Below are 27,584 nucleotides of genomic sequence, written 5' to 3'. Positions count from 1 at the left end.
TTTTGTTTTGTTTTGACTTTTTGGAAATTGAGATGTTTATATAAAATCTGTACCAAAATCTCTGTGACAAGTTTTGAAAATTTCAAATCAAATGAAAGCTGTTGCCCAGAGGACCCTATCATGCCCTGATTGTATTGCTTGGGGAAACAATATATATATATGTTGCATTTTTAGCATACACACTCAGTGTTTTTTACACTCTAAATGGCCCAAGCCAGGATATCAAATGGGACATAATGTGTGGCTCTATGATATACTCACCTCATTCCTTTTCCAGATACAGACATCTTTTGGTTAACCATCAGCTTTTGGTACCGTGTAGTGGGTAATAATGTAGCTTTCTTCTCTGATGGATTATACAAAATGCCAGCCAACAAGATCGCCATATGATAACCCGATTTCTTTTCCTTTAAATCTTTGCATTTTCCACAGGATACATAATACCTGCTGATGAAAGACAGAAAGGTGACAAATGAAATCTCCCACACTGTTGTACTGAGCGGATGTAATTTCCTACAAATTAGGGTCAGATACATGTGTAAATGTTTCCTCTTTCTTTGTGCTAGGGAAAACTCATTTTCCTACCCCACAGGGAACTGAATGGCTACAAGTAGGGTGACACTTGATGCAGGGATAAAAAACAAAACAACAGAAAATCCCTGTTTCTTTCAGACAATTTAATGGATCACTTGGTGAAAATGATGGCACAAAAGGGAAATCGCTGAGTAGAATATTGCAGCAAAGTCAATTTGGGAGCTTTGTAAATCACAAGCTAAATTTAGGGCAGTGCCTGGGCAGTCAGGATTTCCTGTGCATCTGTGAATTGAATTCAGCAACTTGCTGGCTTTGTTGGAATAATTTGACACCCACACAGGTAGAAAATAGGCTTTGAGCCAGCACAGCAGAGAACTTGCACATGCATGTGGGTTGCTAATCTTCCAAAAATATGTCTTAAAATAGTAGAAAGTGTCGCTGTTTGAATAAATAAGAGCTTGATAGATTAATTACCTACATTTAGCATTTGATTCTGTAGTCATAACAGCATGCATTGCATGTCTACAAATAATCTGAACATCCCTGAAGTACAGCCTCTTGACTAAATATAAAATGCAAGACATGGAGTTTCTTCCTAGCCCTGCATGCACACAGAAACTCCAACTGCATCTTAACTACATGCCAGATGAAACCAACTGCATCTTCTCCTTACCCCCAAGCTCTGACTTTTGCATGAAAGAAACACAAGCACAAAGGGAGCTGCAGCATGACCCAGCAAGGTCCATAATTCCAGGTGGAAATTCAAAAAAGAGAGATCTTTAGGTTTAATTTCAAATATCCCTTATTATACTTTGTGGCTTTTCCCTGAGGTATTTGCACAGGAGAATATTCATTTTTGTGAGCAGACCTTTGAAATGAAAGCTCTTTGCCATCTGAATATCCACATAAATATTTGGGGATTTGATTCCTTAATCAGTAGCTTCTGCAGTAAGATCTTTCCCTCTGACAATTTCTGTCATTGAGTCCTTATCCTAGGATTTCTTTCTGCTCACTCATTCAGCCTGAGACCCCACTGGGCAAAGTACCTTTCTGTTAGTTAGGCTGAGCCATTTGTTTAATAGCTGGCTACAGAAAACTTTGTATGGAAGCATCCTTTAAGCACATCCTTTCTTTGCAGGTGCTTGGCTGGATCCGGAATGGTGAATCAATGCTGAACGCAAGCCTTGTCAATGCAAGCTCCCTCTCTGAAGCTGAGCAGCTCCAGCGAGAGCATGAACAATTTCAGCTGGCCATAGAGGTAACACAAATAGATTAACTTTGTTTCTTCATCCCAGCTGAACAGCATGCAAAGGTTATCTCTTGGGCGTCAGTTGTTGCTTGCTTGAAGGAGGGGAAGGAATAAAAATTTTAGAAAGTCAACCTACCATTAAACTCATAAAGCAGCTGGAGCTTAATAGTGAGATAAATTATTTATCATCTGCAGCTAATTCTTCTGCTGTCAAATATCAGCCTTTACATTCATGAAATGGCACTCAAACATCTCCTGATAATTTATTTGGTAAAAAACAATAAGATTAAAATTCACAAAGTGATCTGAAAATGGTAAAAGTTCATGAAGTCAGATCATTTCAGATCGTTCATTTATGAATATCTTTGATTCTGGATGATGCTCTCACTTGCAATCTTTGTTTGATTCAGCAGCTCTGTTGGTGGTGGTAGAGGAAATATTCATTCAAACCCACATTCTCAAACACATTTGCTTTAAGCAAGAGGGCTGATTCTTAAGAATTGCCTGCTGAACTGACCTCGTGCCCCTGCTTGCCCTGGAGCAGCACATCTTTGACGTGGCTCATGAAAACCAATAGTGAGCAAAAGCATTTGCCTCCCTCATGGTGTCAGGACATGGCAGGAGTAATAGCACATCCTCTGAGCTTCTGTGCTTTGGATAATAAGTGGAAAGTTATCAAATCCCCTGAGTAGAGGACTTCAGAACTCATGGTTTGGCTCAGTTCTTTATGCACCCTTGCTATTATGAACACATCCTACGCTCACAGGGTGTGCTCGCTCCAGTTATGTGTAAGGAGGTACATTGCTTTCTCCTGTTCCTGCTTATCAAGGTGTATATGCTTCCCCAGTTTTCCGTGTTAATTGTTACCTTTTTACAAAGCAAAGAACAGGCTGGCAAGTCACTTTCTGTGGTTTATATAAGTTTGGGGAAAAAGAAAAAAGAAATAATAAAAAAAAAAACTTTGAACTATGAGAATAATATTCCTATAATGGAGATTTTTAAAAGATGCCCAGCTTAGGGAGAAAAAGCTGTCTTTATGTCTTCTGATAAACTTCAAAGCAGTCAGTATACATTATAATGTGGCTAGTAAGTATAGAGTTTAAATCTTAGTAAATGACCTGTTTTGATCCAGCTCCACTCACAGTAAGGAAGGAGCAGCTGCTGTAGCTCCTAAGGGAACAGAAAGAAGTTTTCTATCAATTCTGTATGAGCTGGCTGGTACCGAGCCGTGCTGACCACATCTTGGCAGCCATCACCAGGCAGCGGTGAGGGACAAGACACCCACCAGCTGTGTTATCACAGCTTGCTGCCATTGAGCAAGTGCTTGTATTTGGTGGTAAATGCAAATCACAGGGGGAGAAGAGGGTTACACCACAGTACCGGGAAAATAAGTTTTCAAAGGGAGAAAACACTAGATTAAATATTTAAAGTGTTTAAAGCTCAGTATGGGGAAGAGATCAGCAAAGCACTCAGGGCAGACAGTCCTCTAAAGGCACGCTAGATGTGGAATTGATTTTCAGTTAAAGTCCTTTAAAGTCTATTTAAAACAAGTATTATGACTCTAACATCAGTAAAGCAGCTGGATCTTAAATTTAACCAGTTGTTCTTGAACATCTTCCTAAATGTTTCTGCCAAGTATTAATCCTTTTTTTTTTTTTTTTTTTTTTTTTTTCCTAATAGCTTTCTCTACATTACATTATTCATCAATGTATTACCAGATGATTTCAAGCTTCTTTCCAGGTTCAAGGATTAGATAATAAATGTATCACATGAGAATTTGTCAGCAGCCATTACAAATGGGATGCAGAACAGAGGAGTCTTTGGGAGATTTTAGGGCTTCTGTTCAGAAGATTAAAATCAAATATTGGGCTAAACCTGAACACAATTACTTGGGAGCTGGGAAGGGCCAGGGGCTATTTTCCCCTCAGTAACCTACAAAGGAAGGTGTAACCACCGTTTGGTTAACTGAGAGGCACTGATGCAGGCTGGGGAATGGGGCAGATATATCAGTCCTGCCTGCAACTGAGCCAACTGGGGAAAGGTGTGGAAAATAGCTTGACCCCCCTCCGAGATCTGCCCTTAAAGGTAGCACAATATAAGTTCAAAGAGATTGAACTGTCTGAAACCTATCTTATTTGAACTGATATCTGTGTTCATGCTGTTAAATATATGTATATATGTGGCTAAAGAAACATTATCATAATGGGGAAGTTTTTTTCTGTCCTCATAGCCCAAATAGTATTTTTGACATTTGTTGATGAAAGCCATTCCTAATAATCTTTAATTTATGTGGTGCAGCAGTGTTCCCTGTAAGGCATCCTCATGTTTCCTGGCTTGACGCTTTGTATCCTGCAGACAGGACAATTGTGTACGTGAGGAAAGCTGCTGGTGCCAGCAAACTGCCTGGCAGGAGTCAAATCGGGGTGATTAGGCCTGTAGTTTGCCAACTCTTTGTGCCTGCAGACTGTGTGGGATGCAGTCAGCACTGAGTGCAGGCAGGCTGGGAGCTCAGCCTGGTAGCTGCCTGCACTGGGGCTGCCACAAGGGATCTACCAGGACTCTCACCCTTGCCCAAGGGGCAGTAGCTGTGCAGGGGAGCTAACCCATGGTGGCCAGTGCTGGCTTGTCCCAAGCTGTAGTAACGTTGTAAATGTGCGTGAATAACTGAAACTAAAATGCTTTGCGGAAAATAACTGTTAACTGGAGATAACTGAAAATGTTTCACTCTCTCACATCTCCATGCTCACGCCTCACTCCACCTTTCTACCATAAATCTGGCACATCTGTACAACCTCTCTTTCCTCCCCTCATACACAGTCCCTGTTTCATGCCACTTCCTTACAGAAGACACACCAGAGTGCCCTGCAGGTCCAGCAGAAAGCCGAAGTGCTGCTGCAGGCTGGGCATTATGATGCCGATGCCATCAGAGAATGTGCTGAAAAGGTGGCCCTGCACTGGCAACAGCTGATGCTGAAGATGGAGGACAGGCTCAAGCTTGTCAATGCTTCGGTGGCCTTTTATAAAACCTCTGAGCAGGTGAGCTGAACAATGCTGTGTCCGTTTCATGGCAATTGCTTACAGTCTTGCATTTATTTTCCAGTGTGTTGTGTGAAGGTCTCAGAAAGATCAGTGGTGCAGTCTCTCTGCTCCTTTAGGACATTGAACTGTTCCAAATATATGCTCCCTTTTCCTTGAGTAATCCCCGAAATAGGAAGTGTGGGGCTTTGGTCCACCCTGCTTGCCCCAAAAAGTTGCCTTTTGCCTTTTGACATGTTTGCATGTCTCCATCCACACACAAAGCGCAAACAAAGCTTTCTGTCACCAGAATAGAACCCATCCATGTGTGTCCTCAGGTGCCACCCAGCTAACAAACACCAATGTGATTGCACTCGACCCCATGACAGCAGTGGTTCATGTGAGTTTTTTACTCAGACCCCAAGTGCGGAGAGTCTTTTACCAGCAAGGGATTGTACAGCATTAACAAAATTAACCAAAAGGATGTTTTATCCAGTGGCATAGCAATACTCAGCCACACAGGGAAACTAAAGGTTGAACTGGCCACAAATGTATTTCAGACAGGCAGTTTGAATTACGCAGGAACTTTCATCTTGAAGTTTCTTATTGAAACTGTATGGAAACAATATAATTTTTGAGCTTTTTTTAATTGTCTCTTTCCCAAAGGGAAAAATTTCTGAAATCCTGTCATCTCATTTTCAAGTCTTCATTACACCAGAGTTCATTTTGAGGAATATAAATCTGCATTTATTTGAGAACTGCTTGCCATTAATTACTTATTATTTTGTGAGCAGCACTAGCCAGTGTTTTCAATAGTAGTAAAACACCACCATGCCAAAAAAGATGCCAAGATACAAAGCAATTTCTCTGAAATCCATCTGCAGCACAGGTAATTATGGCAGTAACCATTATATGTTGACACAACTGTACCTCGTTCCAGGAATCCATGAACTATAAACCACATCCAGTTGGCTGCAGGTACAACAGGATCATTCATCTCTTGCATAAACAGGTGCAGCTTCACTATAGCTGGTGGCGAGAATTAGTGTCATGCTATGGATATTCGAATGGCCTCGTGTGATGTAATTTACTGCAGCCAGGCAGCTTGTGTTAGCTGTAGGAACCTGTGGTTTTATGAAAAGCAGCAATGATTTCCGTTAAAATTTCTATTGTTATCACCACACAGTTAGTTCCTCTATTAGACAACAGGCTTGGAAAGTTTTTTAGCACAGCTTAACATGTCATTATGGACCGAGATAATTTTTCCTTAACATCGAGGCTGTAGATAATCCTTGGGCCACTTTGTGTTGTCATTGTGTAATGCATTTTTAAGGTTGTTTAAAATAAATTAATTCCTTATAATGAATGTCCTTCCCTGTGAAGGGTTTACAGATTTACAGTCCCTGATGCACTCAGGATTGGAAAGAATTACTGTTGGTGGAGGACTGTGAGAAATGGAAGCCATTAAGGGATTCATTAGTGCTTTAGACAGTCAAATGTGCTGGCCAAAATACGCATAGCTAGTTACTTATCAATTCAGTCTCTCTTCCTTTCTCCAAGTGATAGACAAGCATACTTCAATGCCCACCAGTTCATTCATGAGTGGTGTCTCTGCAGCAAATGTTTGGAGCAAAGATCATTCAGTCTTTAATGCTCATGAACTTGGTGCTGCAAGCAGTCTGTCATTCTCTCAGGCTGCAGGACTGATCTACAGCCCTTAGCGGTCTGGTCCCTGGCTGCATGACGGAGGATTGAGTAATTTATTGGATCCTGAGTTCTCCACGTATCTACAAAAAGCAGCTATAAGGGTGGCCAGAGAGCCTGTCACAACCAGCCAAACTTCTTCACGCCTGTCTTCCCCAGTTCACTATGTTTGTGGTATAACTGGTGGAGCCCTGGCTTTCAAATAGTCCAGTTTCTCTCTGACTTCATTGACAGCCTGCTTCCTGATAATTTCCCTCATCCTCTTAACTTAACAGGGAGGTGAAACCTGCATGTGCAGGAACCATCTTTCTGCAAAGATGTGGACCCAAGGCGGTCTGTCTACTTTCATTGTTTTTAAGTCACCAAACCCCAATAGAGTACCAAAGTTCTCAAGAACCAACAAATAAAATAGAAATGCTTTTCTGTGCCTAAATAACATGTGGGGCATTTGCTCTCCAGCAAGTGTTTGAGGGTGAGCAAGTGTTTGAGGGCTGGTTTCCATCCAAGCAAGGAATTGATTTCAGATTGTCAAATGCCTGGCAGCAAGATAAGTCAATCAGTTAACCTTAGTTCACCAGTCTTAAAATTGATTTTGATGTGTTCATGAATGGAGTTTTATGAAAATGACCTACAATAGTGGGGAGGATTGAGTGGTTCTGGAGCCTTCTAAACTATGCTCTTAAGCACATGGGGTCCTCTGAATTATATCGTTGTTCATATAAAGATTGCCGAAGTGAGCAAGAAACGGGTGAACATGGTTAGCTGGAACCCCAGCAGTAACTGACTGGGTCTCAGTAAACTCAGTAGTGGAGTGTGGAGGAACAGTCCTCTAGGAAAGAAGAGGAAAGTCCCTAATGGTCAGGAAAACTTTCACAGTTTTTTCAGTGTCTGCACAGGGCACTGAGAGTCATTCTCAGGATCTGCAATGCAAAAGACTCAAACTTGTCCAAGGTTGCTGCACACACAATTTTCAGACTGTGCTGGTTTATTTGCCTTATTCCTATTATTTAACCAAGATAGAAGATCCTTCTGTAAGCCCTATGCAGTGGAACACCTGCATCCACCTACGCTGAGACACTGATTTAATGTCTTTTGGTATCCATAAGTCTTTACAAAAGCTGTATAGGGAACAGCTAACATGCAGCTGAAGAGAATTAGTTCCAGCTTCAGAACTTATTTCAGGAAAGTATTTAAGCATGTGTTTTTCTTTAAGTATGTGCTAATTCCCTTGACTTCAGTGGGATTTAAACACATCTAAAGCACCCTTCTGGTATAGGGATTGTTTCCTGAATGATCCACAGGGGCCAGACTGACCCCTGCCTTGGTTATGCCTTTTGAGCTTCTCCCCTGCTATGCGTTGGAAGAGGAGAAGGATTTATCACCCTTAAACCAGATGAATTGCATCCCAAACAGTAGAGATCCCTGTGGGCAAAAATAACTAATAGATCATTCTGTCCAGGGCCTTTTTCATACCTGGTTATCCTCCATGCCATGGCCCACAGTCTAAAATATTTGGGTTTGAAAGGCTTTTGGTTTTTAGACTTTTTCTGAATATGTTCCTCCTCATTATGATTGTGGATAACTAAGTTGTGCTCTGGGCATGCTTCAGGTGTGCAGCGTATTAGAGAGCCTGGAGCAAGAATACAGACGGGATGAAGACTGGTGTGGAGGTCGAGATAAACTTGGACCAGCAGCTGAGATAGACCATGTCATCCCGCTGATCAGCAAACATCTGGAGCAGAAGGAGGCTTTTCTCAAGGTCTTATTTTAATCGTGTAATAAATCAGAAAAAAACTCCCCATTAGGTAGTCAATTTAGGGCACTGTTGGTAAGTTTAAGAGAAGACTCTGAGGTGTAATTCCAGTTCAGATACTGGCTCTCTGTATAAGCCCTAGGCTAATTTCACACAGATATAATAGGAGTGATAAGCATTATCATCAATGTGTGTCTCCAGGAGATGTCATCAGGACTAATTAGGTGATGTTTGCATTGCACATGGAGGATGCTAGTTGTTATGGTAGTTCAAAGTATTTATTCTCAAAATTGCATACAAGGAGAGTTATAAATGACAAGAGTTATATGGTATTTTGGTGCTGGCTTATACAAACCGTACTGAATTTCAGACTCTGTCCTCCAAGCCAATACCTGAAAAACTGCTAACAACTGAAGCCACTGTGACTCTGCAGCACAGCACTGGGATGGAGACTGAGATTTCCTCCTGCCTTCCAGGTGTTGCTTGCTAAAAATTGCAGAGTTGACAGGCTGACAAGTCAGCTGACCGCCAGCCTCCCACCTCTACTAAAACTGGCGTACAACATGAAACTAGTCTGACAGGCATGGCTGAAGAACCGATGCCTGTAGATTGCACGCTTTTGGAAGCAATGAATACTCTTCTTGAGAGAGGGTTAGGATTGGTTAGATTGCAAATGTATGTGAGGTACTAGCTCTTTGCAACCAGTTGCTTGATTATTGTCATTAATTTGCCTTAAGATGTAAAATCAGGCACTGAATTCAAAATGACTCACGTATTTTAATACATTCATGAGGTTGTTAGTTTATTAGCTGGGTTTGTTGACTCTTAACTGAAGCCCCCATGTTTCCACATGAAAGAAGACTTCTTGCAAAATAAGTTCCCTTAAGTCCCTTTTGCTTTCTTTGTTTATCTTTACTAACTCTTCTTGGTGGGGGCTGTTTTTCTTAGGCCTGCACTCTGGCACGAAGAAATGCTGAGGTATTCCTCAAGTACATCCACAGGAACAATGTTAGCATGCCTGGAGTAGCAAGCCATACCAGGGGGCCTGAGCAGCAAGTGAAAGGTTGGTACATCGATGCAATGACAACATCACAGGTTTTCCTTGCATCCATCTTCCTCCCTTGCTAAGTTCTGAGCTGTTGTCATCCTGAAGTTTGTGCTGTCTCAGAAGGCACCTTAAGTTTTGCTGTCTGCTTTCACTGAAATGACGAATATGCCTGACACCGTTATCAGTGGTAGTGAGGCCTCTCAGAAGGTGATCCCTGCTCTGCTAAGCTCTTATGCAGAGCTCTGCTATTGCAAGTGATAGTGGGAAGTAAAGGAAAGGGTTTGAAAGTTGGGCTCTCTCTGGCTTCCATTGTCAGGGGAGTCCGTGGGAGTGACACTGTGCCATTGCCCACTACGCAGGTAGTCAGCTGAGATGATCATACACTGTTTTGTCTTAATATCTAAAAATGCATAAACAAATAAGCACATATCAGACACAAGGTCTAGATGCATCCCACTTGAGCACTGGCAGAAAAAAAAAAAAAAAAAAAAAAAAAAAAAAAAAAAAAGTCCAAGCTTGCTTGGTCCTAGGGTGGATCTGCAGTTTTTGTCCCTGCCACATCAAACAGTCACCAGCAAAAATATCTGTCTGTAATTGTTTTCCTTTGGTCAGAAGAGCAGTTTGCAATCATACGATACATCTGAAATGTTTGAAATGTTTCCACTTCTCTGCTTAATTAATCACTTGTCAACCTGTGGCTAGCAATGCTGCAAGGTACTGATAACAATAATCAAAGTGAATCTACAGAACTAAGGCATTTTTTAATTATTATTGGCTGGCTTGCAAACTGCAGAAAGAGACAGCCATAGCAGTGCAGCCATTATGTCTGTGGGAGGGATAAGAGCCTTGGTTATACACAGAAGGTGAAAATGGTGCATCTGAAAAGATTATTTTTACTTCTTTCTGTTGATACCAGTTCTGCAGTGTTAATCTGGCTTTGATCCATTTTCCCTGCTACTGTGTGTCAAATGTTTTTTGTGTGTTGTGGACATTTGTTCCCTACAGTTGAAAATCTTGGGAAAATTGCTTAAACCTTGATTCAGTGAGTCCCTAAATATACACCTGATATAGGTTTGTGAGTTTTCCTCCCTGAGTTTGTTTGAAATTACTCACACATTTATAAATCAGCTCATATGTTAGTCTTTTTCTAAGTAAAATGTGTAATTCTCTTGCTTGGTGAGTCTGTCCACAAAAAAAAAATCTTTGAAGTAGACACTTTAGTTCAGAACAAAAGCACTAGTTAGTAGAACATTTATTGTGCTTCTAAAGCAAAGTCATTAATATAGAACAAAATTAGTTTCATTTGGCATAAACTGGTTATTCAGAGCCTGATCTGAACACCCATGAGAAGCTCCCAGTTAATTTTGTCATTCAGACAAAATTCCTGCTGTCTCCAGCAGGGCCTGGGCTACATGTTAAAATTAACTTAAGAATCACAATTTTTTTGATCATAACAAGTGTCAGACTTGTAAATGGGAAGGGATGTATCCAAATCTGCTTTCTACCAGTGGAGTGGATACATAAGCAGTGGATGAATCAAGGCTCAGAAAGGACTTTAGGTAAGAGAGATTATTTTACTGGGTGAAGTCAATGATCATAACTCACCGTAAGGGATTGACAAACGGGAGTTTGTTTTAATACAGAATAGTGTGACTGCTGCTCAGGCTGCGTGTGCCTAAGCCCCCTCTAGTGGATGCCACGCTTTGATGCTATGGGAAGGGATTGCGGTGCCATACCCAGGAGTGCCTGACATGAGCTGCAGGGCTGACAGCCACATGGGATTTAGTGTGGTTTCATTGGAAAACAGCTTTAACTGAGCTCTGTGTCAGTGATGGAGTGTAAATGTCTTGCAATTTCTGTGGGTGTGATCTTCTTTTTGGTGCCCCCCCCCCCCACCCCCCTTTAATTTTTGAATTAAATCAAACCCCTTCATCAAGTTGATATAGTCTCGCTGATCACCCACAAGTTTCAAAGAACATGTATATGCGAGACCCCAAAGAGAAGCCAGTCTCTTTCAGGTCTGTTCCTGAGTCTCAGTGTCTGCCACATCCCCTTCACACAGAAAAAGAGTTTAGAGGATCAATACCAGGCCCTAACCCGAAGTTCTAACCCAGCAGTTATTGTGGGTCCCCAGGAAGCACAGCTGTACAAAAACCTTACCAATATGCCAGACTGGAGGCTTAGGTCTGATTACATCTAATCAGGATGAGTTCTGCTCAAGACAGCATTCTTTGGTGCCAAGTGCTGGGTAGCCTGTGGCCAGAACAAAACAGTAAAAAGGCAACTCTTCTTCTGTGTCAGCTAGCGCCAGACTTCTAAAATAAGCAACAGAGGAGAACACAAGGACAAGAAATCAGGTACACCAATGTATTTGCTGGGGTAAATTCCCAACTCCATTCTAGCACCTCCTCCTTTACCAGATAACTCTGCAACTGCATCTTATTATTATTACTGTTGTTGTTGTTATTATTATTATTTAAAGCATTCCCTTTTTTTAGGAAGCACAATCTCAGGGGCTGTCCTTGGGTCCAGTCAGAGTGATTAAATTCAGATTTTTATGGCTTATTTCTTTATGCATTCCTATAACCACTAATCCTGCCGTTCCTTTGCCCTACAGCCATTCTGAGTGAGTTGCTGCAGAGGGAGAACCGGGTCCTTCACTTCTGGACCCTGAAAAAGCGACGATTAGACCAGTGCCAACAGTACGTTGTCTTCGAGCGTAGTGCGAAGCAGGTAGTGTAACAACCCCTGTTTGTCTTTCTGTTCTGGAAGTGTGTAAATAACACTTGTATCCACATCATGTGTCTATGTGAGGTTCCTATTGCAATCCTAAGTTGTATTTAAAAACTGTAACTTTTGAATACATGGCAAATAGACATTTTAAAAACAATTTCTAAGACTTCCCAAGTCCAGCAACAAAACTCAGTATTTTTGCCAGGTCATATTCATTTCAGGATTTGTTCTTCTGTTAGAAAATAAATATAAGAGCGAAGTTGTTTTATTGAGCTTTTATTGAATGAGAAAACTGATTTCTCTCTGTGAAGACTTTTCTGTATGTAGGTTGAATTCCCTACACTCCTTTTTCTCCTAGGAAACAGACAGCACCTTTTGTATCCTTTCCCATCTGCTTTAATTATTGTGTTCTTTTTATGTGTTCCTAGAAAGTGTATTAATACACACAGTATTATGTCACAATTGCTCTGATATACTTTATTTGGCAGATTTTTTTGTTAGTGGATTAGTTCTTGAAATACAAAGACTATTTGTTTTGTTATTCCTTTGGTTGTTTCTGACATTCACAGGCCTTAGACTGGATCCAAGAAACAGGCGAATATTACCTCTCTACTCACAACTCCACAGGGGAATCAGCAGAGGAAACTCAGGAACTCCTGAAGGAATATGGGGAATTCAGAGTACCTGCAAAGGTAAAAAAAAAAAAAATGACATGAGTCTAATTATGGCATCTACCTTAGTCTGATTATTTATGGTTCTTTAAATGTCTTAAATCTCTGTAATCACATTCTCTTGATTTTGTATTTTCCTCCTGATGCTCCTAGCCCAGAAGATAAATGTCCTTTGAGAATTGTGACCTTTCATTTTTAGTCAGACATAAGCACAAAAATGTGTTTTTCTCCCCCTTGGCTTGTACTGATTATGGAGCATTTTTGCTCTGATCAGAATGAAGAGAAAGTTCATTTGCATACACAGAACAGCAACCTAACAAGATATACCTAAATTCCATCCTCAGAAAATCATACAAGAATGATACAGAGTTCCTAATTGATTTGCAGCTTCTGAATATACCCATGATCATCTTGGATTCCCTTTTTCTTCTTCTTAGCCTGGAGAAGAGGCTTGGGGGGCGGATCTCATCAGTGTATATAAATACCTGAAGAGAGGACGCGATAAAGACAGAGCCAGGCTCTTTCCAGACTTATTCTTGACTTATTCTCTTCTCTTGAATTGAGAAGAGGCAATGGGCACATACTGGAACACAGGAGGTTCCCTCTGAACATCAGGGAGTGCTTTGTGCTGTGCAGGTGACAGAGCACTTGCACAGGCTGCCCAGAGAGGTTGTGGAGTCTCCTCCTTGGAGATCTTCAAAAGCCACTTGGACGTGATCCCGGGCAAGTTGCTCTAGGTGGCTCCACTTGAGCAGGGGGGTTGGACCAGATGGCCTCCAGAGGTCCCTTCCAACCTCAACTATTCTGCGATTCTGTGATTACAACCACAGTTTGTTTGATTCATTGCAGCTGGACTGATCACAGGCAGTAATATATCTTACTAGAAATGTTCCACTGATCCCAACGAAATACTTTAAATAAATGGGTTTGTAAACTCTGGGGTGAGCATTTTCTAATACAAAGCTGCATTACCAAGAATCTATTAATTTATATGGAGCAATTCTAAGAAGTCTGGTCGGGTTTATAGGGGAATAGTGATTGGATCTGCTTCAGACAAATTAATTCAAACCATAGGTAATTCACAGACCATGAATCCACAGTGGTATTAACAGTCATTGATAAGGATCTAAATTGCAAAGTCAGACTGCAGCATGACCATGGCTTTGGTATGATGTATCTCCATTTCAGTGTCCTTAAACTGATCATCTGTAATCCTTAAATTCCTTATTGGGTTGTCCATGCTTGCATGGGTTTGATTCACAGGCTTCGTGTTCTTTGTGTCCCCTTCCTTTTCACTGAGTTTGCACATTTGTGAAAATAGGAGATAAGAAGAGTGGATGGGAGCTAAATTAATCAAACAGGACCCATGCAACATTCCTTTAACAGAATTTCTGTCCTGCCGTTGTTCCCATTTATCATTTAATTTGTAATCAGAATAATCCCAATTCATCCCAAAGTTTCCAAACTATTTCTATTCATGATTTAGCCTAGAATTAAGTTATACCTTGTTGTTCTGACCATTACTGGCCATTCCTTATGCTGACACATCCAGTCCTGCTCCCTGGGGCTCTACTAAATCACTATCCTGCTGCTGACCTAGAATATTTCCAGGGCCATGTGCAATCTGGTAAATGCAAGTCACTCCCAGATGATGTTATTCTCAAATTATACTATAATTGAAAGCTTTCCTGATCCCAATTCCTTTCTGGCCAAACCAAATGTTTGGACAGCAAAAACACCAGTAGCTTTTGGGAATGAAAAACCCTTTAAATATGACAGAAAGTCAGATTTTTACTCCTCCATACCTAGCCTTGCTTAAGTACTCAATGTATTAAGATGGCCTTTGATTCTGCTGTTAGTTTATTTTGCCAGTAATTTCTAGCAGGTTTCAAACATAAAACTAAATTCAAGAAAACAGTGGTTTGACAAGTGCTTGTCCTTTTTTTTTTTTTTGGCCAGATTGCTGATAATGTCAAGTACTTGACAGCATGAACCACTTCTGGCAGAGGGGAGAGTTCTCCCTTTCTCTGAAAACAGCTCACCAGCATCTCTAGGGGTACAACTGATTCTCCTTTGCTTTTGAGGACTAACATGTGCATTACAGCTGGAGTTCAATCCATACGGCTGATAACTCTTTTTTAGAAGCGTTTTGCACTTAAATCTGTTTAAACATAGGGTTCAGGCACCTTCAATTTCTGGGACAGATTTGGAATCTACGCTAAAATTTATGACTAGCCCTTTGTGCCAGATTTGCACAACATTCCTCAGAACGGAAAACCATGCTGAGGGGCAATCTGAGCCCTAAGAGAATAGATAAGACCTCTGGAAGGTTTGAGGGCTTATTGTACGTTTTGGAGTTCAGGCATCTTTTACTGTGTAATGCTCCAACTGGAGCTACAACACTGACCAGGGATTTTATAATGGACGAGAAATTTGAATTTAAATTCTGTTTGTTTCTGAAGCAGAAAGTAGCAATTCAAATTCGCTTCCCAGATCGGTCTGTGATGTATTGATGACCTGTCTACACAGGTCCGCAGAACCACCTACATACAGATTCAGAGTAACTAGGTGTGTTTTATGAGGTATGATTGTGAAATCCCATCTTCTACTCCAAGGCTCACAAAAATAAGTTTTTGGTTATGCGAAGGAGATGTCTCTAACTTCCAACATGTTTTCCTTATGTGTTTGTGTGTGTGGTTTCAAGTAGTTGACTTTTTGTATCTTCTGCAGCTTCATAAGTTTCATAATAAAAATATCATTTCTTTCGTGTCTTACTGGGAAAAAGTTTAAAGCATCTTACTCTGCATAAGACGAAGTTAAATGATCTATATAAAATAGTGAGCTGTTTCTGAATGCAGTGTAAATTAAAAGCAAAAGAAATAATAGTGTAACATAACTGAGTACCATGTTTTGGGCAGCAAACAAAGGAGAAAGTGAAGCTCCTCATCCAGCTGGCTGATAGCTTTGTAGAAAAAGGACATATGCACGCCACTGAAATCAGGAAGTGGGTCACCACTGTTGACAAACGCTACCGTGACTTCTCTCTCAGAATGGGGAAATACCGCTACTCCCTGGAAAAAGCCCTTGGAATCAATACAGAGGTACTGTAAGTCCGTGTCCTGCTGAGGTTTTATACCAAAGCTGATAGTCACAGAGGGAAGTCTAGGCTACAGAATGAATGCTGCAGGTTGTCACACATCTATCATAACCACTTAAAACTAGTCAATACCAGAACTGTTCTTTCTGAAGAGAAAAATGTTTTTTTGTTTTGTTTTTTTTTTGTTTGTTTTGTTTTGGTTTTGTGTAATATCTATCAGTGGTATGAGGAGGAATCAGATGAAGATCAGAAGGACTTTCTAAACAAATGTTTGCAGGACACTATACAGCTACTGTGAAGGAGGGAGAAACATATTATTTGAATAAAAGTCTGTATTAATTTTAGCATAAGCCATAAATATTACTGCTACACTATTATTTTTAATCAATCCCAGGCTTTGATTGGATGTTTCTATTCTCTCGTCCTTTAACTAAATGGAAAAAAAAAATAAAAAAAAAAAAAAATCACCAGCCTCATCTCTGAGCTCTTTTAGGTGAAAATGAGCAATGCAAAAGCAACAAAAATTGGAACTTCCTGGTATTCCCAAGCCAAATTATCAGGGGTGTGTCAGAAGCAGAAACACTTAAAAACCTTTTGGTCAACCATCCTTTAAAATAAAGTATCAAAGAAAAATGAAAAAAATCCCTCACATCCTCAAGATAACTTAAATGTCCTGTTTCTTGTCGGGTCTCTAATTTACCCAGAGTTACTAATCACTTTCTAAAAAGGTGTTTCCATAGCAGAAGGCCTTTGGAAGTTGGAATTGTCTCTGGGCTCTTGTTGGGTAGTGCCCCACTTTTTCAGACTATTTGTGAGGTCTGATACTAGGTAATAAATTGAGATGTGAAAGGAGTAAGGTAATATTTAGATGTTTGTCATCAGTGTGTATTCCTAGATAGATAGAAGTAACAGCAGAGACTGTAATAAATTTAATAGTGGTTTGGGGTGGGTGGGTGGGTGGTGGTGTGGGTTTTTTGTTTGTTTGTTTGTTTTTTTCGGTTTGGTTTTTAAGATTTCTTTCTCACCTTCTCATCTTCTTCCCTCTCACTGTTGTTTTTCTAAATCTCTTTGAATTTCCTTTTTTCTTACACTAGTATCTTTATCTTACTTTTTTCCCTTCTTATCCTTTTATTCTCACGGACATGCTGCAATTTACACAACAGTAATCTTACGTGAACTTAAAATCTGTACTGTTACTTTTTTTAGGATAACAAAGACCTAGAGCTTGATATTATTCCAGCAAGTCTTTCAGACCGGGAGGTAAAGCTGAGAGATGCAAATCATGAAGTCAATGAAGAAAAAAGAAAATCAGCCAGAAAGAAAGAGTATGTCTCAAAAATCTCACAATGAGCCATGATACGATATCTCCAAGTGATTCTGTGATATTTACATGACCAGAATGGACTGACATCCCTATAACTCTTAGCAGGGGAGCTATTGAGATACGTTTACAGGTGTAGCTAAAGTTGTGATGTGTAGGCAAGAGAATATCAGAACATACAGTTTGAATTTCTTATGTTTTTAATCAGAAGTTCCTTTTAGAAAGGGAAAAGTGTTAGTTGAGCACTTTGAGTAGACCCTTATGCACTTAAATCTAGAAATGCTTCACTTTTACAATACTTTACCTTAAATTTAGTGAGAGAATATTCTGGAAAGCATTTGTATGTCTGATCCTTCCCATCCCTCTGAAATAGTCATTACTCTGGACAACCTTAATAAGAAACCATTTCTCCTTTAGGGGACAGTGGTTACACTTGGTCCTCCTGTGGCACATTCTCAAAGCATCGAGCACTTGATTTTTGAGCTTGAGGTACTGCAAATGTAGTTGCTGGGCTTCCCAGTAGTTTGCATTGTCTCCAGTCAGATACCAAGCTGTTGTATCCTCTTCAAACTAGCAGTGTCTCCCCAATCCATTAGTATTCCCACTGAAATTCAAGTTTCAGGGTGACTTTTAATTGCATGTTAGTGAAGTTGAAAATGTTGTTGGGGAATCTCAAGTCTTTTCTTATGGAAAAAAAATAGCTGACAATTGGTTGACTGCTATAGCTTGTTGGTATGTAGATAGTAAATCATGCCTCAGCATTGCAGAAATACAACTTAACAGAATTTTATGCAGAAAAGTTGTTTAAAAAATAATGCTACAAGATACTAGAATATTAAGTGATATTTCATATATGAAGCTGAAATGTGCAAAATGAGGCAGCTGGAGATTCAGAGGGGAAGTACATTGATTCATGAAGACAATAGAAGAATGTTGTTTTCTCTTCATTACATTGCCTATAATGCCCAAAGCACATTAAATATTTTTTTTTCCAGATTCATTATGGCTGAGCTACTTCAGACAGAAAAAGCTTATGTCAGGGATTTACATGAATGTTTAGAGGTAAGTTACAGCCTGGGGAGTCTCTGGTGTTTTTAGGAAGGACACGGTGTCCTTTGTGGTGGTGGTGTGAGGTTACCCACCATTGGCAACTGACAGCAGAGCCATGTCTGGTGGTGGGAGCCAGGTGAGAGTGGAGGGAGCCTGTCTGTCAGTGGCAGAACAGTGCCCTGTGCTCCTCACATATATCTGTAAACGTCTGCTCCTCTGGGGACACCTCAGTGTGCCTTTAATATCAAAACAGATAGTAAGAGAGTAAGCAATGTCTTGGGATTCAGTAAATAGCAGTATGTTCATGAGTTGACCTGAAATTTGTTGGATTCCAGTCTTTTTTTCAGTCATGGAGCATTTCCTTAAGAATTCAGTTCTCTTTCTTTGGATCTTCTCAAGCTAGAGATCACCTCAAGCTAGACAAAGAGCTGGATTTGCACTGTCAGATAGCTTACCTAGCTCTGCAGCAGGGCGGTTCTGAAGGAGACTATGATAATCAGGGCAAAAAGCAGAGTGTTTTTCAGTGAAGTCTGTCAGATTCACTTTCCTGCAATTTGAAATGTATTTTTATGTGTCTAATGCTACTGAATTGGCAAATGCAGCTTATCTTTCAACTATTTCTGCCTGCAGTTCTTGGACACCATCAGTTGGACAGCAAAGACAGGTGCTATTGCCACATTTTTGCCTTCTCCTCAGACAACTTCTCAGTGTCAGCACTTTGAATTTCTCTGGAGAGCTTTTTGTGACACTGGAACATCTGTTTTTTTACCCTGTTTGTTTAATCAAAGTGTGTAGTTCCCTTGTCAGCCTGTGCCTTCGGCAACAAAGCAAGATCTGTTCTTTTTCACTGCATTTATTCTCTCAAAGCTAAGAGTTTTTGCTGTCTTCCAGACTTACCTTTGGGAAATGACAAGTGGAGTGGAAGAAATACCCGCTGGGATTCTTAATAAAGAACACATCATCTTTGGCAATATTCAGGAGATATATGACTTTCATAACAAGTAGGTTTTCCTAACATTTCTGTTGATGTTTGCTGACTAAAGAAACCAAAAGCATACATATGCCTACACATCTATGTGGTGTCCGCTCTGAACGCCTACAGTAGAATGTACACCAGAGTGTAAAGTAATTGATCTAGATTTATAAAATGATGTTTGATTTCTTGTTTTGTTTTGTTTTGTTTTTCTTTTACAAAAAATGAATTGCATTTTTGTTTAAACTGTGCCTACAGCTGATTAACAATGTTGAAGTCCTATTATACCAATACGTTATAGTCTTACACGTTTTCCATCCCACAGCACTGTATTTGTTCTTTGCATATCTTCCATTTGAGGAAGAATGGGGCACTGAGGTAGCAGGCATGCTCCTTCAGCTTTACAGTTTAGGAAATGAGGTCTTCTTGATGGATGCATATTATATTTCATATATATAGCGTCACAACTATAGCCCTATCAAAATGTGAGAACTGCAGCCTTTGGCTCCATTATAGCTGCACGTCTCAGACTGGTGGATGTGAATTCATAGTAGAATTGTGGGTAAAACAATCAGGTACTACCACATTCAAAGGATTGATCGTGGCAAAATTTAGTAATTTAGCATGGTATCACAGCTGTGATTCTCTCTAAATCACACTGGGGTAAGAGATGATAAGTAAAGTGAATATTTTAAGTAGAAATTATGAAATAGAAAATAGATCAGGTCTGGAAACTTGTCTGTCAAAAATACAATCTCTTGGAAAACACAAGGGGAGAAAAAAGGAATGGCTGACATGAGCTGGATTAAAAAGAAGCTTTCTTGCCACTTAGAGACTCACCGTGTTTAATCCGTAAGTAACAGTGCTCCCTTTTATCACGATGAGACTGTATCAGATGTGCTTAGAGGGCATTGTTTCCCTGATATAATATGAATGCAATGGGAGTTACATCACTTAGGGATGCTGAATCCCACAAGTTCAGCCTGAATTTCAAAGTCTGTCTTCAAGTTGTACATCAAAAGCAAGGCAGTTTGAAAAACAGCTCAGAAGACTGTTCTCTGTTGAAGTTCTGGGAGACTTCCAGTGCTTCAGACAGGTGAATGTGCCATCGTATGCACATGAATATGGTCCAGGAGAGGCTACTGTTTGCCTGCTTCTGTGCAAGCAGCTTCAAGGCATTACAAAATAGTAGAGTCAAACTACATATTAGATTTAAAAGACCTTTAATTAATGGATGAATTGACTTACAGCCCACAAGAATTGTGCAGTCATATCAGTAAATATTCTTCCCCATTTAACTATTCTGGGACCACAACGTTGCCTTCCCGCTTCCCCTCTCCTCTCTGTGATGCTGTTTTCCTTTTACTGACTTTGACTGATGACATCTGATTACTCTTTTTGACTTTCCCTCACTTTCAGCAGCCACCCCCAGTCATGCCCCTCAGTCATGCCCCAGTGCTCCCTGTTGCTGCTGTTTCTCCTTCCTCTGACCTATCCTTTACCAGCTTGCTGCATGTGCATCATCCTTTTCCCACCACAGCTTCTAACATCACTAAAATAAATTGTCCCCTCCATACCTGCATCTTCCAATCTTCTCCTTTGGGCAGTGATGTTAATGCATCCTCCGACATGACTCAGGGCAAGAGAAACAGCACACACAGTTGCTTCTCCTTCTGCAACTTCTGTTTCATGTTGCTCTTTCCACCTAGGCATTGTATAAAGCTCTGTCTGAAATCAGAGATGTCACTCACAGTACAAGGTGATGGGAGCGAGTTGATTATGAAATCTGTATGTGGAGAATTTACTACTTACCCACAACGTGTCAAGCTTGTTTAAATTGTCCTTTGCTCAGAGTGCTGAGTTTCACTATGGGAAGCTGGAACACTTGGGCTCCTGTTTTTGAACCACTTCACAAGATCTTTTTGAAGACTTGGTCTGGTTCTTAAATATCACTTTGTCTTCCTGAACACACTGGACCCTTACCTTTTTCATTGTGGTTGAGTGGGGCACTTTTATACTCAAATAGCAAAGCATGCCTTTGCAAGGACACATTTTCTTCACTGGCAGCACACTTGATTAGCCTCACAGTCAAGATACAATTATTGATCATTAACACTGATCAACTCATTGGTCATTCTGCTTCCCCTGGGTATTTAACTGTAACTAATTATATCGGTGTCTTCTTTTTTTAGCATTTTTCTGAAAGAACTTGAGAAATATGAACAACTGCCTGAGGATGTGGGCCATTGCTTCGTCACCTGGGTAATGAGCCTTCTTTTTATTTATCCAAATTAATTCGTCCAGTACAGACAGAAACAAGCTGAGAATTGGTGCAGGTTTTGCATCCCTGGTGAAAAGTGAAATCAAGGGTTAATTTGTAATGAGGACTGTTTCTACCTTCACTCTCTCAGGGTGGAAGCTCCCTTCCTTAACTCTTTCTCTTGAGTGGTATGAAAGCCTTCCAGAGTCCCACTCCTTGTCTTGCACTGACCAACACAGTACTTACCTCTGCTGGTTCAAGAACCTGTTCAAAAAGAATTTGTTAAACCAAATCCATATTTAAGGGTGAAATTCATTCCTTTGCAAAGGACCCTGCAAGGATGAAACATTTAAAATCATAATCCAGCCTCCTTAGAGATTTTTAGTCATGCATGAGGCCTTTACAAAGGCATGAACATCTTCTTTTATCAACATTTTGCTTAAGAAATGAATGTCAAATTGCTGAGCCACTGTACTCTTTCATTCCATTACTCACTGCCAGGAAAATTTCCAGCAGGACTTTGAAATCTTGATGCTAAGAGTCTTCATGTGCATAGGAGGCTCCAGGAATTGGCTATGGTAATTTGTCTGTATGAAAACTGTTCTCTTTTCAAAACATTTACCAGGCAATTCAGCCTTCTTCATGTTTTCTCTGCTGGTTTTATTGATATTTTAAAACTGTGAATTAGTATTTTTGAAGTCATGGAACCTTTTCACTTACCAAAAAAATGCACATGTTTGGATGATTTTGAATAGGCTTTTAATTTAAAAACACGGCACAAATACTGATGAAATTTAGTTTACAAGGAAGAGGTTACGTATTTATGAATGATGAACACATTTACATATAATTCTGTGCAAAATATTCATGGTGCTTTTAAGATAGTACCACATAAGCTCAGCAACAGTACTTGTCCAGAGCTGTGCTTATAGATGTACATGTAAAACTGCCTGCCCAATTGCAAGGTCCTGTTATTTAGATTCATGGTATCAAAAAAGCAATAGTCATCAAAGGAGGCCATCCTCCTCTGCCTGCCTCCCTCTCCCTGACACCAGTGTTGAGTAATATGAAACTGCTCTAAGGCAGGACTGCACAGATGCTTTTAATTTCCTCTTAAATAAATTAGGAAATGAAATGCAAAACACTCTTAGTACAACATAAAGTTTGAGCCACTAAAGTCTGAACCAAGGTAGGAAAGGCAAGTTTGAGTCAGACATCACAAATCTGAGCCAGTCTTAAGACAAAAGTGTTGGCTCAAGCCACTTTCAGCTAGGTGAGTGTCTTGCCCGGAGTTCCCATGCTGGCTTTATCTGCAAGTAGGTGAGACAGCCAACGCTTCATGACTGGGATTTGGATGCAATCTGTGTAACCTCATCAGAGCTCTTAGAAATTGTTTTTCAGCTGGATTAAAGTTTTAGGCCTTCCCTCTGTCGCATTTGTTAAAGAAAGACTCCCATAGCTGTTACATGGTGCACCTCATTCCCTCAGAACTGCTCAGGTAAGGTGTAAACTGCCTCTAAGTCTTCCGTTCTTAATTCATATTTCTCACGTTGCTTCGAGAGGTGGGGGTTTGTCACTTGTATTTGTCCTGGTGAGCCTTAATGAGGGACTGTGAGAGCAGAGAAATAGCTTATCATGCTTTTCCCTTGATGTTTGTTTTCACAGGCAGATAAATTTCAGATGTATGTCACCTACTGCAAAAACAAGCCTGACTCCAGCCAGCTCATCCTGGAACACGCAGGGACTTTCTTTGATGTAAGCAGCCACTGCCATTTTCCTTCAGCACACATACTGCATCCGAAACACCTCCTCTTTACGTCTGAGCAACAGATTCATTTTCGTGCCTTAACATTTGAGTTTTCCGTTCCACTGCAGATACCACATGCTGTAAAAACTGATAGGCTGTAGTCTGATGTGTGATCTTCATCAGTGTGGCAAGTAATTTTTAATGGAGACAGGCACTCTCATGGGAACCTTTGTGCATTTTTCAGACCCAATCCTTTCTGAAGATCTGGTTTAGATATACTCTCTGCTTCCAGGTTTAGCGGTAAAATGAAAAGCAAATCCCATTATATTTTATGACCTGAAATCCTTAAGTCCAAAACAAGATCCTGTCCCCCTGTTCTATAAAGCTAACCCACCCTAGTAAATATTTGCCTCCTTGTGCTAGTAAGGGACTCCATTGCCTGCAATTAGACTGTTTCCCTTACAAGCAGTACACCTGGTTATAAATATTTGCAGGCTCCCATCATTGTTTTGTGGACTGAGAAAAAAATCATTGAAGTTTCTCGGTACTTTTACACTAAGCACTCCCTCTGATTTTTGGAACCTCATGCATTTTTCCATGCCTGTCTGCTAGCTTACAGCTTTAAGTTATTGTCTTTCTGAGGAAACACAAACCAAAAGCAATCCCTCCCCCCAAAAAATAATTAATTAATTGAAACCTTAATGTCTCTTTTCCAAAGAGAAACCCTTTTACAAATCCTTAAGACTCAGCAGTATCCAACCTGTGATGTGGTTGGCACGTGACGTGAATCAGTTCCTCTGGGTTTTGTCTGTGCCACTGATCAGTTAAACTCAGCACTGAAGGGGTTCATGTGAGCCAGAAGAAAAGTAACTAACACTTTTTTTTTTTTTTTTTTTTTTTTTTTTTCCCCTTATTAACTAATGGGGGACGTAGAATTGAACCGAAATGGATTTTCCAGGAGGTGGCGCTTGAGCCTGTTGAATGGTGTGTACTGGTTCTCCATGTTGTCTATCCCAGGTCCTCTGTAAGGTCCTGTGCTGCCCTACGTAGAGAATATTTTGATGTTTGCCTGGGCTGCTGCCATTGCATGTAATGCAATGTTGATCCTGTTTGTAGCTCAGCTGGGTGCAAGACAACTGCTAGCACAGTGCCTCACACACCTTCAATTCTCGCAAGCCCCTGGGACGCTTTTCAGCCCAAGTAGTAACTTAAGCTGTATCTAATGGTGAGCCATTGTGTGCTATAACATGAACTAAGCTTGCTTCAAACAAGAACCAGAGCAAAGACGAGAGCACGGAGCTCTGTGGCTAGGCTGCTTCAAATCTAGTTCAGGTATCTCTGTGCCTGACAGTCACAGTTAAGCAGGCTGCTGTCATATACCAAGACTTCAGAGACCAAAGGGAAGAGCTGCAGGGAGAACGTCCCTCTCCAGCAGTGCATTTATCTGATTGCATGTAGCAGTGCTATTGCTTTCCAGCTGCAGGCTCCCACGCAGCAGGGACATGTTACTCCACCAGCCTCCTCTGCCTCTGCCCAGACTGACCAGGGAGCATCCTGGCAGAGAAGGGGGTGCCCAAGGGGGACACATCTTGCTGGGAGCATGTCCTGCTGTTCAGAGAGCTGGAAAGAAGGAGTAGTGCTGAATTAATTACTTAGATCCTACAAAAATTAGTGTCCTTAGACAGCTTCAGGAAGTTCACAGGTGTGGCCAGCTGTGTGCTGGCTCACGCAGTTACTAATTGAAGCCAAGCCATGCGCTCTGCAAACACCACCAAACAGGGAGCCAGCCATGAGTCAGCTTCATGCAAACGCCCCTAAACCCCACATAGAGTTTCTTTCCTTTTGGGTCTTGTTCATGGCACAGGCATTTATTTCAGAAAGAAAAAGAAACAAATGCCTAGTACAAAAATCAACACCTTCTGTTGGCACCTTTTGTGAAAAAATGGCTATTTTTGCATATCAGCATAAACACTAGAGCTAAAATAAATAAATAAAAAGTAGTATTCAGCAGAACATCAAACTGTATACAGAAAGAAAATCTCTGTTCTTGTCAGCTCTTCCCCCTTCATCTTGTGCAACTTCTTCACTTTACAGCCTAAAAGTTACCCTCCAGACTCGGATAAATCCCATTCCCCCTTCCTTTCTCTTCCTGTTGTACCGGAGTATATCCTGGCCAGGAGGGGGGCCGGCATGCCCATAGCCTAGCAGAGGCAGAGGAATCCCAGCCTGTCCTACTTCAGCACAGAACCTGTCCCTGAAGGGCAGCAGGGATCAAATATCCAAATCTTTTAGATGACTAAATATGTGCGGTAGGGTCTTGAGGGATTCTCAGGAGCTCCCACTGGAGTGCTTTGCAGACCTCACCCAGTACCTATCTGCGATGACTCCAGAAGTTCATGAGCACGTCACAGTGATCAGCCCAGACATTTGGCTGCCATTCAGAAGCACTCAGAGCTATAAGAGGTATCATAAGGGCCTCTCTCCCGGCCCCCAGCTGCCGCCTCAGAACAGCATAGGTCTGTCAGCAGTGTCAGCTGCGTTGCTCCCATGTGGATATTTCAGCTACCTCAGGGCTCTCAGATGGTACTAGCTGCTTATGTTTAGACAGCTAAATTGCACCCTACTTGTGCAATTTAATTTAATGTCACTCCGTTTTAATTGAACGTTAAAACTGCTTTCAGCCTTCATAGCTAAGAGAAACCAGTTGACATGACAGATAAGTCATATTTAAATCAAAGCCTGTGTAGTTTACTCAGTGTAGCCTTAGCTCAACTTGCACAGTGCTCCTGCAGTCTGAGTGGCCTTAGGGGGACACTGCAGTTTATTGCCAGCCTCTATGAAACCACACTGATATTTGTATGTGAGCTTGAAGAGAGTTAAAATGCTAAACAAAGAAATGCAGAGATACAGAGCTGACGTTTGTTATGGGTGGTTCCGTCTGGCAGGGGGCTAACAGTTTTCCATGACTGATTGCTGTTTTTATCTCTTCTAGGAAATTCAGCAAAGGCATGGTCTGGCAAATTCTATCTCTTCTTATTTAATCAAGCCTGTCCAGAGGATCACAAAATACCAACTCCTACTGAAGGTACCTTAGTGAGCTGCCCAAATCAGCTCATGCAGAGCAGTTCACAGTTGTAATGAGTTAACTTTTATTCTAAAAGGAGATGCTTCATCAAGCTGTCCGTGATCTGTAAGCAGCTACTGCTGAGCTGCTGCTCCTACTACCCAGGCCTGAGCATGACAGTGAAGTGTGAAATCAGGTTGCAAATTTTAAAGGAAAATACTCACAGCAAGAAAAAAAAAGCAAATAGCAAATAAGTGATGGCTTGCTTCAGCTGGTTGTGGGTGTACAAGTGGTTTTAATCCTGAAAAGCAAGGGAAAGGGAAATTGAAGGGATGACAGAATGGTTTTACTTTCCTTTTCTTCTTGCTAAGTTTGTGACATGTAATATTTTGATTAAAGACTTGAATGACAGCAGTAATGAACTTTGGGAAAGGACTCTTCACCGAGACTCCTGTCAGATTCTGTTTGGGAACGGACACTTCTTGCATGTTTGAAAAACAGGGAAAACCTTCATATACAAAACAAAGACTTAAAAATGGGGCTGGGGTCCTGGTCCCTGACTAGTGTAGCCGGAACATGGGCATAAAACCTCAGAAACCCTCTGAGTGCAGTCTCGTTCAATAGTGCCTTGACTTGTCTTGGTTTATAGTCCTTCCCATATGATACCCACTATTTGCAAGCATCCATAGTGAGTTTTGATGCAGTTCAGCTTTTTCCTGTCACTGTTAGTGACATGGTTCCAACTTTGCACTCTACGTACCAAAAACACAACATGAGATAGAGACAGCACGGTCAGAGTTTGCTTACAGGTGTTCTGCATTGCTTCGTAGGAACTGCTGACCTGCTGTGAGGAAGGCAAAGGGGAGCTCAAAGATGGTCTGGAAGTGATGCTCAGTGTCCCCAAGAAGGCCAACGACGCAATGCACGTCAGCATGCTGGAAGGTATAGCTGGATGGGGAAAGGAAGGGATTTGGGCATGAATTGAGCCTACTTGCAACTAATTTAGAAGGTTAACACAGGTTGGCTGTAGCAGTACTGTTGGCTGGTCATCACTTTCAGGAAATTCCTATCTCCTTCTTAAATTTCCCCAGAAATCTTGGAGACTGGCTAGGAAGCTTAGGAGTTTTGTTTATGTATAAAATATTTACATATGTAGTATATGTATATGGTATGTATACGTGTATTTCTGTATGTATATATACATCTGAGTGGATATGTAAACATATACAATATATATATATTTGCTGAAGCTTTTCCTACTTACTGAAACAAAAATACCTTCTGAAACAGTATCAGTTTAGCTGCTCACAGCTGTAATGATTATTGGATGAAAACATTTCTAACATCTCAACATCTCTACATTTC

General features: G+C 40.8%; 1 protein-coding gene across 15 annotated transcripts in view; it reads left to right on the top strand.

Annotated features, from left to right (window-relative positions):
* KALRN (kalirin RhoGEF kinase) overlaps positions 1-27,584 on the top strand; it is a 497,542-nt gene that overhangs the window by 333,016 nt on the left and 136,942 nt on the right. For 14 of the 15 annotated variants that reach the window (XM_035331506.1, XM_035331495.1, XM_035331496.1 and 11 more), the window contains 14 exons: positions 1,673-1,792; positions 4,601-4,819; positions 8,112-8,261; positions 9,204-9,318; positions 11,921-12,036; positions 12,606-12,728; positions 15,626-15,808; positions 17,011-17,129; positions 18,121-18,187; positions 19,067-19,176; positions 21,341-21,410; positions 23,074-23,163; positions 26,148-26,240; positions 27,050-27,161. In XM_035331506.1, the coding sequence (XP_035187397.1) occupies positions 1,673-1,792; positions 4,601-4,819; positions 8,112-8,261; positions 9,204-9,318; positions 11,921-12,036; positions 12,606-12,728; positions 15,626-15,808; positions 17,011-17,129; positions 18,121-18,187; positions 19,067-19,176; positions 21,341-21,410; positions 23,074-23,163; positions 26,148-26,240; positions 27,050-27,161 (1,687 nt within the window). The remainder of the gene's footprint in view (positions 1-1,672; positions 1,793-4,600; positions 4,820-8,111; positions 8,262-9,203; positions 9,319-11,920; positions 12,037-12,605; positions 12,729-15,625; positions 15,809-17,010; positions 17,130-18,120; positions 18,188-19,066; positions 19,177-21,340; positions 21,411-23,073; positions 23,164-26,147; positions 26,241-27,049; positions 27,162-27,584) is intronic. The other variant, XM_035331499.1, reaches the window with a different exon arrangement.

Source organism: Oxyura jamaicensis, chromosome 7 (assembly GCF_011077185.1).
Source record: "Oxyura jamaicensis isolate SHBP4307 breed ruddy duck chromosome 7, BPBGC_Ojam_1.0, whole genome shotgun sequence".
NCBI classification, from domain to species: domain Eukaryota; kingdom Metazoa; phylum Chordata; class Aves; order Anseriformes; family Anatidae; genus Oxyura; species Oxyura jamaicensis.
This window is presented reverse-complemented; position numbering and strand designations above follow the sequence as displayed.